This window comes from Gymnoscopelus braueri (genome assembly GCF_963280865.1).
Source record: "Gymnoscopelus braueri genome assembly, chromosome: 21".
Taxonomy (NCBI): domain Eukaryota; kingdom Metazoa; phylum Chordata; class Actinopteri; order Myctophiformes; family Myctophidae; genus Gymnoscopelus; species Gymnoscopelus braueri.
In genome coordinates, this window is record NC_137623.1 from 4,089,352 (window position 1) to 4,101,747 (window position 12,396).

The window sequence follows — 12,396 nt, forward strand, 5'->3', positions numbered from 1 at the left end:
ATATACTTAAAGTACCAAACGTAAAAGTACTCATTATGCAGTATGTCCCATTTCACAAGTTTTCCATGTATAGAATTTTTTTCTAAATAGCCAAAGCAGGCCTGGAATTTTGACATTTTAGGTCCGGGCAAGGCCACTTGGCCTTTGATGTTGTTCATTTTCTGTTTTTTGAGGGGCACATGGCCAAACTGAGGGGCAACGAAGGCCATGGTACAATATTTGGCTCTGAGATGCAGTGCAGTAGAAGTCAAAGTATTGACAATTGGAAGTACTCTAAAAAAATATACCTCAACACTGTACTTAAGTACAGTACTTGAGTACATGTACTTAGTTACTTTCCACCGCTGCAAATCACAATGACCTATACGGAAGGGGACCGGCACTCTTCATAGGTTAGTGCAACAGCACCGTTTTCTGTGTATGTAAGACTGCAGACTGTTGGCACTGTGCCAGCTATGTTTACACTAACATGTGTGATGTCTGCTGCTAAACGATGTCTCACCTGCACACGGAGGGATCGTACACACAAGGGACTGCAGTCAGTTTCTTTTTACTTAAGTAAAAGTATCAATACTGCAATATAGACAAACTGTTACAAGTAAAAGTCCAGAATTTAAAACATATGTGAGTAAAAGTATGAAAATATTGGCATCAAAATGTACCAAAAGTGAAAGTAATAAAACGTTTGAAAATAGCAGATCTACAAGCTCACAGCGCGTCGCGATGCGACGCGTTGTGAGCTTGTAGATCGGCTATTTTCAAATAGCCTAGGTATAAAATAGGGCTAAAGTGGTTAATGTATGTTTTATAATGTAATAATTTATATCTGCAAAGTAACTAGAAACTTAAGTTTTAAAATAATTGTAGTGGAGTAAAAGTACAATATTTTCCTCTGAGATGTAGTGGAGTAGAAGTAAAAGTATTAGACAATTGGAAATACTCCAGTAAAGTAAAAGTACTTCAAAAATTGTACTTATTTACAGTACTTGAGTAAATGTACTTAGTTACTTTAAACCACTGGTGGTATCTGCTGCTAAACGATGTCTCATTGCTCATGGAGGGATCGTAGGCACAAGGGACTGCAGTGTATTCTATATCACAGGCTCAAAGTGCGTCGCTTCGTGCCACATTCCGAGCCTGTGGATCTGAATTATTAAACGCATTAAAAATGTATTCATGTTGTTTCATTTCTTTTGTAAGCCTATATTGACATGCAGCACTGAGACACATTTTTGTTGCCAAAGATAAATACTGATTAGAAGTCACAGGGATAACTATGATGACCCTAGAGAACAAGTTTCAGATTGGATCTGAGAGCAGTGGTGAAAAGTAACTAAGTATATTTACTCTCAAGTACTGTACTTAAGTACTTGAGTACTTGAGTACTGGAGTATTTTCAATCGTCTATACTTTTACTTCTACTCCACTACATCTCAGAGGCAAATATTGTACTTTTACTCCACTACAATTATTAGAAAATTGTAGTTACTATATATAAATGATTACATTATAAAACATATATTAACCACTTCAGCCTTATTTTATAACTAGGCTAATTCAAAATAGCCGATCTACAAGCTCACAGACACGTTGTACAGCTTAGCTTGTACATCTGCTATTTTCAAACAATTCCGGACTTTTACTACTTCTGCATTGCAGTATTGATGTTTTGTCGGTAGACGACGTAGACTATAAAATCCTCATTAACTGGGTTGGGCTGCAGCGTGGCGGCCCAGGCACCCTATAGGCTGCAATGCCAGCCTGGCAGCGTGTTGCCGGTTCGAAACCCATTCCCGACGACCTTCGCTGTGTGTCACCCCCCCATCTCTCTCCCCATTTCCTGTCAGCCTATTGTCCTATCATAAAAGGCATAAAATATATATTTAAAAAAATCCTATTGGCTCGCTGTATCGCTGGACAAGAACCACTATGAAAGTAGCCTCGCGTGGCCAGACAATATCACACGACACACTGCGTGGATATTAGTCTGGTCCCTATCAACCATAGATTTTTTTCCAAGGGGCGGTTACAAAAAGATTCAAACGGACTCTATCGGTTAGACCTAAACCAATCAGAGCAGTGCTTCCTTGTACGAACCAATCAGAGCAGTGCTTCCTTGTACGTCATTGCTCCAAATAAGGTGATAAGCCCGCCCACATTTGGATACTGGGCCCTGATTGGTACCTCACGACTGCGGAGGGAGAGCAATGAAATCACTATTGAGGGGGGCCAGACCTAATCTGCCGAGGGCTAAAGTGCGATGCAATTTTGCAAAGGCAGATTCGTCTGGAACCAGGCTACTATGAAAGTGTCTATTCGTTCTCCTGCTATGGAATGTGGAATGCCTTACCAAAAGCAGTAAAGGAGTGTAACCCCCCCCCCCCTAGCCTGGTAAACCCTCCCTCCGGAAATCTCATTTCTATTTGATTCCTGGAGTGAGTCTGGCATATTGGCTCTGCAATATTGGCTGTGTATGCCAAACGGCCGCGCCTATCAGCGTCGTCGCTCATTGTTCTGTGGTTGACAGCTTACGTTGGCCAATCAGGTGGCGAGTTCGAGTGAGCCCAAAACACGAACGGCAGCCATCTTTTTCTTGTGCGCTATTTTCTCCGCAATTTTTTTACTTCAAAAAGCTCTCTAACTTCTATTTTGAGGCACGGAATTTACTTATAAGATATCGTTTGGATAGAATTTAGTTGTTTAACTTCATATATGTGGTCAATTAATCATGACAAAGCCTATTTAAAAATAAAAATGTAGAGAACCGGTAGGGGCGGGCAGTGACACCCATGTATCCGAATAAGGCAACCCATTTTGGGCATGGATCGTCTCAAAAGTCTCGTTGCGTCACATTAGACTGGTGAACTGCTGATTGGCTGAAGGGGAAAAATTATCATTGGCTGAAGGGGTTGTCAGTCAACGGTATTACTCCCGCCCAACTCCAGCACAGCCAATATTACAGAAAGGCGGATCAGGCCAGACTCACTCCTGAAATCAAATGGAAATGAGATTTCCGGAGGGAGGGTTTACCAGGCTACCCCCCCCCCCCCCCCCCCCGAAATGTTTACTGCACTTTTTTTTCTTCTTCCTAAACTGTTTTTATGATGTGCTGCATAGTATTGTATTTGTGTAATTTAATGTCACTATGAATTGAGTACAAAGGACCCCAATGGAAACAAGCCATAGGCTTTCTTGGGTTTTAATTTCTATTAGCTGACCTGGTATTGAACTGTACTTTCATGTGCTTTTTTTCTGCAAACTTATAATAAAGTATTCAATCAATCAATCAATCAATCAATCAGTCTAAGTGGAAGTAACAAGAAGTACCGCCCAAGGAAGTTACCGATGCTGTGAAGTTTACATTGGGCATGGAAACTGTGCCGCGATTGGTCAAAAAACAAGAAAAAATGACAAGTCATATTATACCAGGTGCTTCTCGCTGTGAGCGTGTGTGTTTGTGTGTGTGTGTGTGTGTGTGTGTGTGTGTGTGTGTGTGTGTGTGTGTGTGTGTGTGTGTGTGTGTGTGTGTGTGTGTGTGAGAGAGTGTACGAGCGACACTAAGCAGCGCTGACGGCCGGGCGGTGATACACGCTCGTCGTCAGTCGCAGCAGAGTGAATGAGAGAGGGGGAGAAGACAGAGACGGGAGGGCGTACGATCCCATAGCATGGGAGGACGGCCCGTCTCCCCATTGGCTTAAAGGACAGGCAAAACGGGGAAGTGTCCCCATTGGCTTAAAGGAGTACAGGACAGCCAGGACAGCCAATGATTGAAAACATGTTGCGAATATGTCGTGGACGACTAGTATGTCAGTCTCTTCATAGACCAGACCTGCACCTGGTAAAAAAAAAGACATTTTACGAGGGAAGTACATTCAAAGGGACTGTAGACACTCTCGGCTGTAGTTCGTTTACAGGCGTTTCTTCTCATGAGATGAGAACAGGCTGGTGAATGATGTTATTGCCCTTTAAAAAGGTCTCACCCTTGTTGTCTCTCAGAGTGAAGTTCATGTTTCCGGCGACAGACGAGGCCAGGGCGAAGTAGAAACGATGTCCGCTGAGAGGCTCATCCTTATCCACCGCACTGATGGTCTGGATCACCTGAGGACATCAATGAGACACACACACACACACACACACACACACACACACACACACACACACACACACACACACACACACACACACACACACACACACACACACACACACACACACACACACACTTTAACAATTTATTCCGCATAAAGGAGAGCATACAAGGACACAAATCTTAACTCATTCACTGCCAAGCACGACTTTTACGACTTTTTTTTCCAAAGGCCCACACTGCCACGGACGATTTAGACGACTTTGGGGGTCATGCATGTGCAAACACATGCATGACCATTTCATCCCCAAATGCACACAGAACCAGGAGATCACGTGATCCCAAGATGCTCCATTCACTTCCTGGTTTACGTGTTTGGGAAATCGGAGATAACCGAAACCTCCGGTACTGACACCATAGTCCCAGCTGACATAGCCCGCTCCATATATGGATATGCCTTACACTACCTGACATCACAGTAGTGACATCAAGGGCCACATCCAGCGGTATAAAGCACCCTGGGCTGGTTAATTCAGTGTCCTCAGCAACGCTCGAAGGTCATCTTAACTCTCTCCAGAGTATAAGGACGACTAGCTGACCTTACAACCCAGTTAGGCCTCACAGTGGCCCTTTGAGTCCGGTTTTAACCAGCCAGACAATTATCTATTTTACAGGTCATAAAGGCTTCCTCTAGAGAAAGTACATGCACATCCTGTTTATCATCCCATCCCTTCGTTGGCCGATTGACTATTAATATAACTGTTGCTTCTCTGTGTCTGTATGGAACCATTCAGTCATCCAATCACCCACGTGGAAGTTAGCGTCAGTTTCACTCCCGAGTGGATTAAACCATTAAGACTGGGAAGTGGGTAACCACTTTAACCATTATGTTATACTTTGGCTATTCAAAAATAGCAGATCTACAAGCTCATAGCTCGGCACCGAGTGCTGCGCTACGATCTTGTAGATCTGCTATTTTTGAACAATTGTGAACATTTGTGCAAATCTCTATATATATTTTCTTTTAAAGCAACATTTTTTAACTCAAATCTTTGCTTCTGGGGGGTCCCTGGAACAACATATTTTGAGATGGGGGTCCGCGGCCAAATACATACAATTTTGCGGGTCCTTGACATGAAAAAAGTTTGAGAACCACTGATTATAGAAAATTTTTTTCAGGATTTAGAAGACATTAGAAATCCCCAGAAGCAAAGATTTGAGTTACACATGTTCGCTTTTAAATATATTATATATATATTCAAAGATTTGCACACATTTTCACGATCTTTCAACAACAAAAAATTGCAGATCTACAAGCTCATAGCGCGGCTCTCGGTGCCGCGCTATGAGCTTGTAGATCTGCTATTTTTTTTAATAGCCAAAGAAATCTAAAAATGACACACAGATGCGTTCCCGGTCTCGAAGGGTTAACGTACACGATAGCGTAAATCTCACATCGTAACACTGTACCGTTACGCTGAGCGATGGGGCGAGCGAAACGGAGAGAAAATCAACCGGCCGGCTTTTTGATTTATGGACAGATTTGTTTTATATTGTTGGCCGTGGTTTTACATCACTTATCACTTCAAGCCAAAGTGCTTATTTGGCAAGAAGCGTGGCAGCCCTTTTAGAGATGAGATTTTCCTCTTTCATGAATTGTACTGTAAGTACTTGTGACGGGCTTCCTCTGGGGAAAGGATACCGCTGGCCCTTTCTCTGTCTGTGCTGGCAAAGGTAAGACCACGTTTAATAATGACCTTCAATTACATTTCAATACTTTCTTTAATTATACATGTTTTCTCCCTTTTTTGTGTCTCCTGATAGATGTTTTTTTTTTTGGGACCAATTTAGAAAGAAACCAGTCGGTGTTAAACATATTCTAATGGATGGTGTTCAGGGACATTCCATATTTTGGTGGCAGAGCAGTAGAAGGAGTAAAGGAGTGTAAAACCCAACTCACTTTCAAAACTGCCCTAAAGAAACAGCTTCAGGAGGCTGCAATTCGAAAATGGCCCATGTCTAAGTCTTAACCTACCCACCCCTCCCCCCCTCCCCGCACTTTTTCCCTTTTTCTTCTCTTGTACATATTTTTCACTCTTCATAACAGTAACCTGTAAGCTGATTGTATGACATTCTGTATAGTAGTGTGTATATCTGTCTGTCTCTTATATGTCATCATGATTTGTGTGCGTGGGAATCTCATTTGAAACAAGCTTAGTGCTTTATGAGACTTCCAGATTAGTAGACCTTGTATTGATAATTTGTACTTCCATGTGAAGTTGTTCCCATGTGTTACTAAATAAAGTACATCAATCAATAAGAATCCCCATGTTTGTTCTAAATTTGGCTGGTACCAGATCATGGCACTTTACTGTATAGAGGGGGCGGGATTAATGGACTGTGACATCAAAGTCCAGAAAAAAAACAACTGAAACATAAAAAATCACACCCAATGTGAAGAGAGTGGTGCCTTTCATGAGTTCATTTCGTTAGTTACTTTTTACAGACTTTGATGACTTCAAAGTATTTTTACTCATTTTAAGTACTTTAAAATGTTTTTACTGATTTTTACGTGTTTTTACTCATTTTAACATATTTTAAGTATTTTTACTCATTTTAAGTATTTTTACTCATTTTAAGTATTTTTACTCAGTTTAGGAACTTTAAAGTATTTTTACTAATATTTAAGTATTTTTACTCATTTTAAGTATTTTTACTCATGTTAAGTATTTTTACTCAAAAGTGTGTGTGTGTGTGTGAGTGTGTGTGTGTGTGTGTGTGTGTGTGTGTGTGTGTGTATAATTAGTGTAACTGGTTGCATCTTTGTGTTGCAATCAGCCGCAGCTGTTGAGGCTGTGCTCAAACATACAGAGAGGCCGTGCTCATACGGACACACAGACACACAGACACACAGACAGACACACAGACAAAGTCACTCCTTGGAGTGGCTAGCACCACTCAAAAATAGAAATTTGATGAAACCTTTATTATAACTAATGTCCGAAAATAGCCAATCTACAAGCGCGACGCGTTGTGAGCTTGTAGATCGGCTATTTACAGTGCGCGACACGCTTTCAAAGAAGACATACTGGCTGCTATGGAATCCAAATGATTGAAATCAGTCATGATCGAGACGACTGAGAACTTGAATCCATGAATACCAGCGGAACATGTCATCACTGCAGGGCTTGTATATCTAGAGATGCTAATCCACAACGAACGATCGTACAGTCGAGGCTTTGCCGTCTGATCATTCACACGGTGCAGAGAATGACTCACGATGCAAATCGTTCATGGCTCGCTATAGGCGATGCAAAACAACAGCTAATCATCTTAACCCATTAAGACCTGAGGCCGCTTCTAAACATTTTCTAAATCCTAACAGTTTTTCGGAAAAAAATGTAAAAAAAAAAAAATCACGATTTTTCAAAAATAGCAGATCTACAAGCTCGTAGCGCGGCACTCGGTGCCGCGCTATGAGCTTGTATATCTGCTATTTTTGAATAGCCTAAAGAAATCTAAAAGTGACACAGATGCGTTCCAGGTATTAATGGGTTAAACAAGTACTGTAAGGTTTGCTCAGCCCACTTCTCCTTTCGCCCGTCTAAAACTTCAGAGGGAAAGAACCGGCTTGTCTTCTCCCGTTACTCTTTAGCCTCCGCTGACAGCCGTATGGAAATAATGCAGTCGAATCGCATTAACGAACAAAAACAATGTATTCACGCGCTACATCTGCATAGCGGATCTGCTTCTCTGAATATGTAATGCAACCGTGTACTTTCTGGAGCTGAAAGCTCATAGAGCCATACAAAAGACAAGCTACATTAATCCATCGAAACCAGGAAAGCATCCTAGTCATTTTAGATATAAGCAACACACGTTTTTCAGAAAACTCATGCGGTAGTTCTCTAAAATAGCAGAAAAGCTCGAGCTTCTACATCTTGCTATTTTGCTTTAAAAGTCTTGAAAGTGTTGGAAATAATTTTGAATTGTTTAACACGACTCTTCTTTTCTGGGGGGGTCCCTGGCATAAATAAAAATTCAGATGGGGGGGTCCACGGCCAAATTAGGGTTCTCAAATTCTGCCCGAACCTGACCCTACCCGACCCCATGTTTTCGGGCTTGGCCGGGGCGAACATGTACGCTAATTAGCCGAGCCTCAGGTTCCGTGAAAAAAAAGAAAAAAAAGTCTATTACCCTTAAAAAGGAAATTTCAGCTGCCCCCCCTAGCAGCCGAACGCGAACGGTGAGGCCGACGGAAATGGCAGTGGATGCAGCTCAACGTGAACTTTACTCAGGTTTCTAGTTTGTCGCCGTCCGACTTTCCTAGCCTGTGTTATAAAAAAATTAACTGCCGAAAGTGGCCGTTTTCAAGATGTTTTGTCCATTATCTCTGGAACGGAATGTCCAATCTGCTCGGTTCAAAGCTTGTTGGATGCGTAGTTCGACTCCTAACGTGACTTTAAGCACACCGTGACACTTTGTCAGGGTTTTTGGGCCTAAAATTATGGTCATTGTTCGGGCCGGGCCCTGTTCAGGACGGCCAGGGCCTTAATTTTCAGGCCCGTTGAGAACTCTATAGGCCAAATACATATCATTTTGGGGGTCCTCCTTTGCATTTTGTAGAATGGGCTTCAGGTCTTAACTTAATACCAATGTCCTTCGCACATCGGTACTATAGCGAATACCTATACCTCATATACAAAAACTAAAGAATGACCTCCCCTCTCAGGACATTATGCAGTGATGGAAAAAGTACTACATTTTTTGTAAGTACAAGTAGAAATACTCTGTTACAAGTAAAAGTCTGGTACAACAAATGTACTTGAGTAAAAGTGAAAAAAAGTATTGGCATCAACATATACTTAAAGTACCAAAAGTAAAAGTACTCATTATGCAGAATGTCCCATTTCACAAGTTAAATACTCTATAATAATATATTTAGAAAATAGCAGATCTACAAGCTCACAATGCGTCCCGATGTCTGTTTTGTAATAATAATCAAAATCTACAAAGTAACTGGTAACTCAAGTTTTCAAATAATTGTAGTGGAGTAAAAGTACAATATTTGCCTCTGAGAAGTAGTGGAATAGAAGTAAAAGTATTGAAAATTGGAAATACTCAAGTAAAGTAAAAATCACACCCAGTGTGAAGTGGGCGGTGTGGTCATCACAGTGGTCATCATAGTGATGGAAGCTCACTTCCAAAAAAAATTGATTTTTGGAAGTCCATAATCTTATTTATAGGTTATTAAAGGAGTAGTTCACCCAAAAAATGACTTATTTTCTATCCATAGACCATATTCACACGGCAGCCATGTTGCTATTAAGTCAATGAAGTGCCACCCCGTTTCCACGGCAACGGGGTGGCACTTTCAATGTTAAATTCCAATATGGCCGCCGTGTGAATATGGTCTATTACACACCCCATGAAGCCTCGAATTCATGGAGATTTGTTTGTTTTTGTCACATTCCTAAGCCAATAATGTGATGATAATAATAAAGATGCTAATGTATCCGGTAGGAGACACAAAGGAGACTCTTTGTGTCTCCTACCGGAGAGACTGGCAGTTATCAAATTATTGGCTTAGGAATGCAATAAAAACAAACAAATCTCCATGAATTCAATGCTTCATGGGGTGTGTAATTGATAGAAAATAAGTCATTTCTTGGGTGAACTACTCCTTTAATGTCATCATGTGTCTCGCTAGCCAATCACAGTGCTGAATAGAGTCAGCCAATAGAGTCAGCCAATCACAGTACAGCTAACTGGGCCAGCTGGGCCAATCACAGTGCAGGAAACTAATACTAATGAGGTGTCTCAACCCCACTTATAGGGGCGACTACACCGCCCAAAAATACTTAAGTATAGTGCTTGAGTAGATGTACTTAGTTACTATCCACCACTGTAATTATGTACAAACAGAAGCCTATCTCACACACCAGCCTGCCATATGGCCTGCAAAACGATGGCCATCAAAGTGTCTGTTATACTGCAGCAACAACGTCCTTACAAATCCAGATCAAGCTTTTTTTTCTGAGTCCTTTGTAAAGCGACACAAATAAAATACCCAACACAGTCCTGTTAAGAACTCATGCCCCACCATCAAAAGAGACTCCTAAAAGCACTTCACACTAAACAAATGATCACACACATGATCTCACAACTCAAAGCAAAATCCTAGCATCTAGGATCAAGAACACGGAAAAATAAAAGCTAAAATAAATACATGAAACAAAGCATGGTAAAAAGGCAGCGCTCCATCAGTATAACGGGGGACATGCTTTATCAGTTGTCGGCCGTGATTAACACATTCGATCCGGGAACGCATCTCTGTCATTTTTAAGATGTCTTTGTGCTATTCAAAAATAGCAGATCTACAAGCTCGTAGTGCGGCACCGAGTGCCGCGCTATGAGCTTGTAGATCTGCAATTTTTTTGTTAACAATTGTGGAAAATGTGTGCAAATCTTTGAACATATACTTTTTTAAAAGCGAAGATTTGTAAAATATTTTGTTCCAGGGATCTCCAGAAGCAAAGATTTGAGTTACAAATACTTGCTTAAAAAATATATATATATATATATAATGCTAGATTTGCACACATTTTCCAAAAATAGCAGATCTACAAAAATATATATAATACTAGATTTGCACACATTTTCACGATTTTTCAAAAATAGCAGAACTACAAGCTCGTAGCGCGGCACTCGGTGCCGCGCTATGAGCTTGTATATCTGCTATTTTTGAATAGCCAAAAATTCAAGTCAAAGTAAAAAAAACGACACAGAAGCGTTCCCGTTCTGAATGGCTTAAACGTTGCTGGTTTACAAGCTGTCAGGTAGCGGGGAGCCCTGCAGTATAAGGTGGCAAAACGCTGGGAACTGCCAATTATTAAAACTGGCAGCTTGAGTGAAAAACTCATGAATATTTTACTCTCTATCTGCAACAAAAATGGAAACACTTGCACTTTCATCAACGGGAAAAGCCTATCATATAAAAGGACACCCTTTTATCTCTCCCGCCGTGGCGCGTAGCGTAGCAGTAGTAGCGTCGTCGGCATACAGACACACGCGGGGAACGCATAACGCAGATATCACGCTAACACAAAGGTCATTGGTATCAGGTGCAACAAGCTATTTGTTTTGCCAATCTAGCCGGTGTGCGTTTCAGAGAGAAAAAAAACGATGTTTCAAGATGGAATCACGGCTGGTTGAAGAGGTAGCAAACGTTCAAACGAAGGCTTTCTCTCTTGCTCGTTTTGACATGTAGCCCCCCCTCCCTGCCCCTCCCCCCCCCCAGATCTTAACCCATTAACACATTTACCGCCGGGCCCGTAGTTCTACGGGCCGTTAAATCCAACGGTTAAGCGCCAATCCCGTAGCCTACGGGCTGTGGTGCTTTTTCCTTTTTTTTTTTTTTTTTTCTAGGGGGACCATTTTCAGTGTAACACCACCCGATCTCGACCGGAAGTGCGATCACGTTTTTTGTTTCCCGTCTGTCTCCATTCTAAGTCGTACCCAAAAACCCCTGTAAAAGCCCCTGTAAACATGTAGTTTTTCATCCTCGCATTTCCCATGTTAACTTAAACGGTCAGAACTCAAACATGGCGGCTCCGTTTGACACGTGGTCTTCACTGGTAGAAGCAGTGAGATCTCCGCGATGTTTACAAACAGTGCACAGCTCAATCTTAAGGATTTTAACAAGATCTGTGGCGACGTGAAAAAAACAAAAAACAACAATAAAACGTTGGCACTGGTGAGTACATTATGAGATTAACCTCTGGCGGTCAATGTGTTAAGACCGGGAACGCATCTATAGTGTCATTTTCAGATTTCTTTGGGCTATTCAAAAAAATTGCAGATCTACAAGCTCATAGCGCGGCACCAGCGAGAGCTTGTAGATCTGCTATTTATTTATTTTTAATCGTGAAAATGTGTTAAAAATATATATACATGTTTTAAAGCAAACATTTGTAACTCAAATCTTTTCTACAAATGTCTTCTAAATCCAAACAGTTTAAATTTGTATTTATTTGCTATAATATCAGTGGTTCTCAAACTTTTTTCATGTCAAGGACCACCCAAAATGATATGTTTTTGTCCATGGACCCGCCCGCCCCCCCATCTCAAAATATGTTGTTCCAGGGACCCCCAGAAGCAAAGATTTGAGTTAAAAAATTATATATATATATCTATATATATATATATATATATATATCTATATATATATATATATATATCTATATATCTATATATATATATATATATATATATATATATATATATATATATATATATATACAAATATA

The 12,396-nt window shown here is 40.9% G+C and overlaps 2 protein-coding genes across 2 annotated transcripts in view; both read right to left on the minus strand.

The window, feature by feature from the left end:
• The window catches only part of LOC308077428 (inositol monophosphatase 1-like), a 647,768-nt gene that overhangs the window by 152,998 nt on the left and 482,374 nt on the right, over positions 1 to 12,396 (minus strand). The gene's annotated exons all lie outside the window — the stretch shown is intronic.
• LOC308077576 (cadherin-7-like) overlaps positions 1 to 12,396 on the minus strand; it is a gene marked incomplete at both ends in the record, with an annotated part of 305,706 nt that overhangs the window by 20,392 nt on the left and 272,918 nt on the right. The window contains one exon of the mRNA XM_080418321.1: positions 3,981 to 4,098. Coding sequence (XP_080274447.1) covers positions 3,981 to 4,098 — 118 coding nt within the window. The remainder of the gene's footprint in view (positions 1 to 3,980; positions 4,099 to 12,396) is intronic.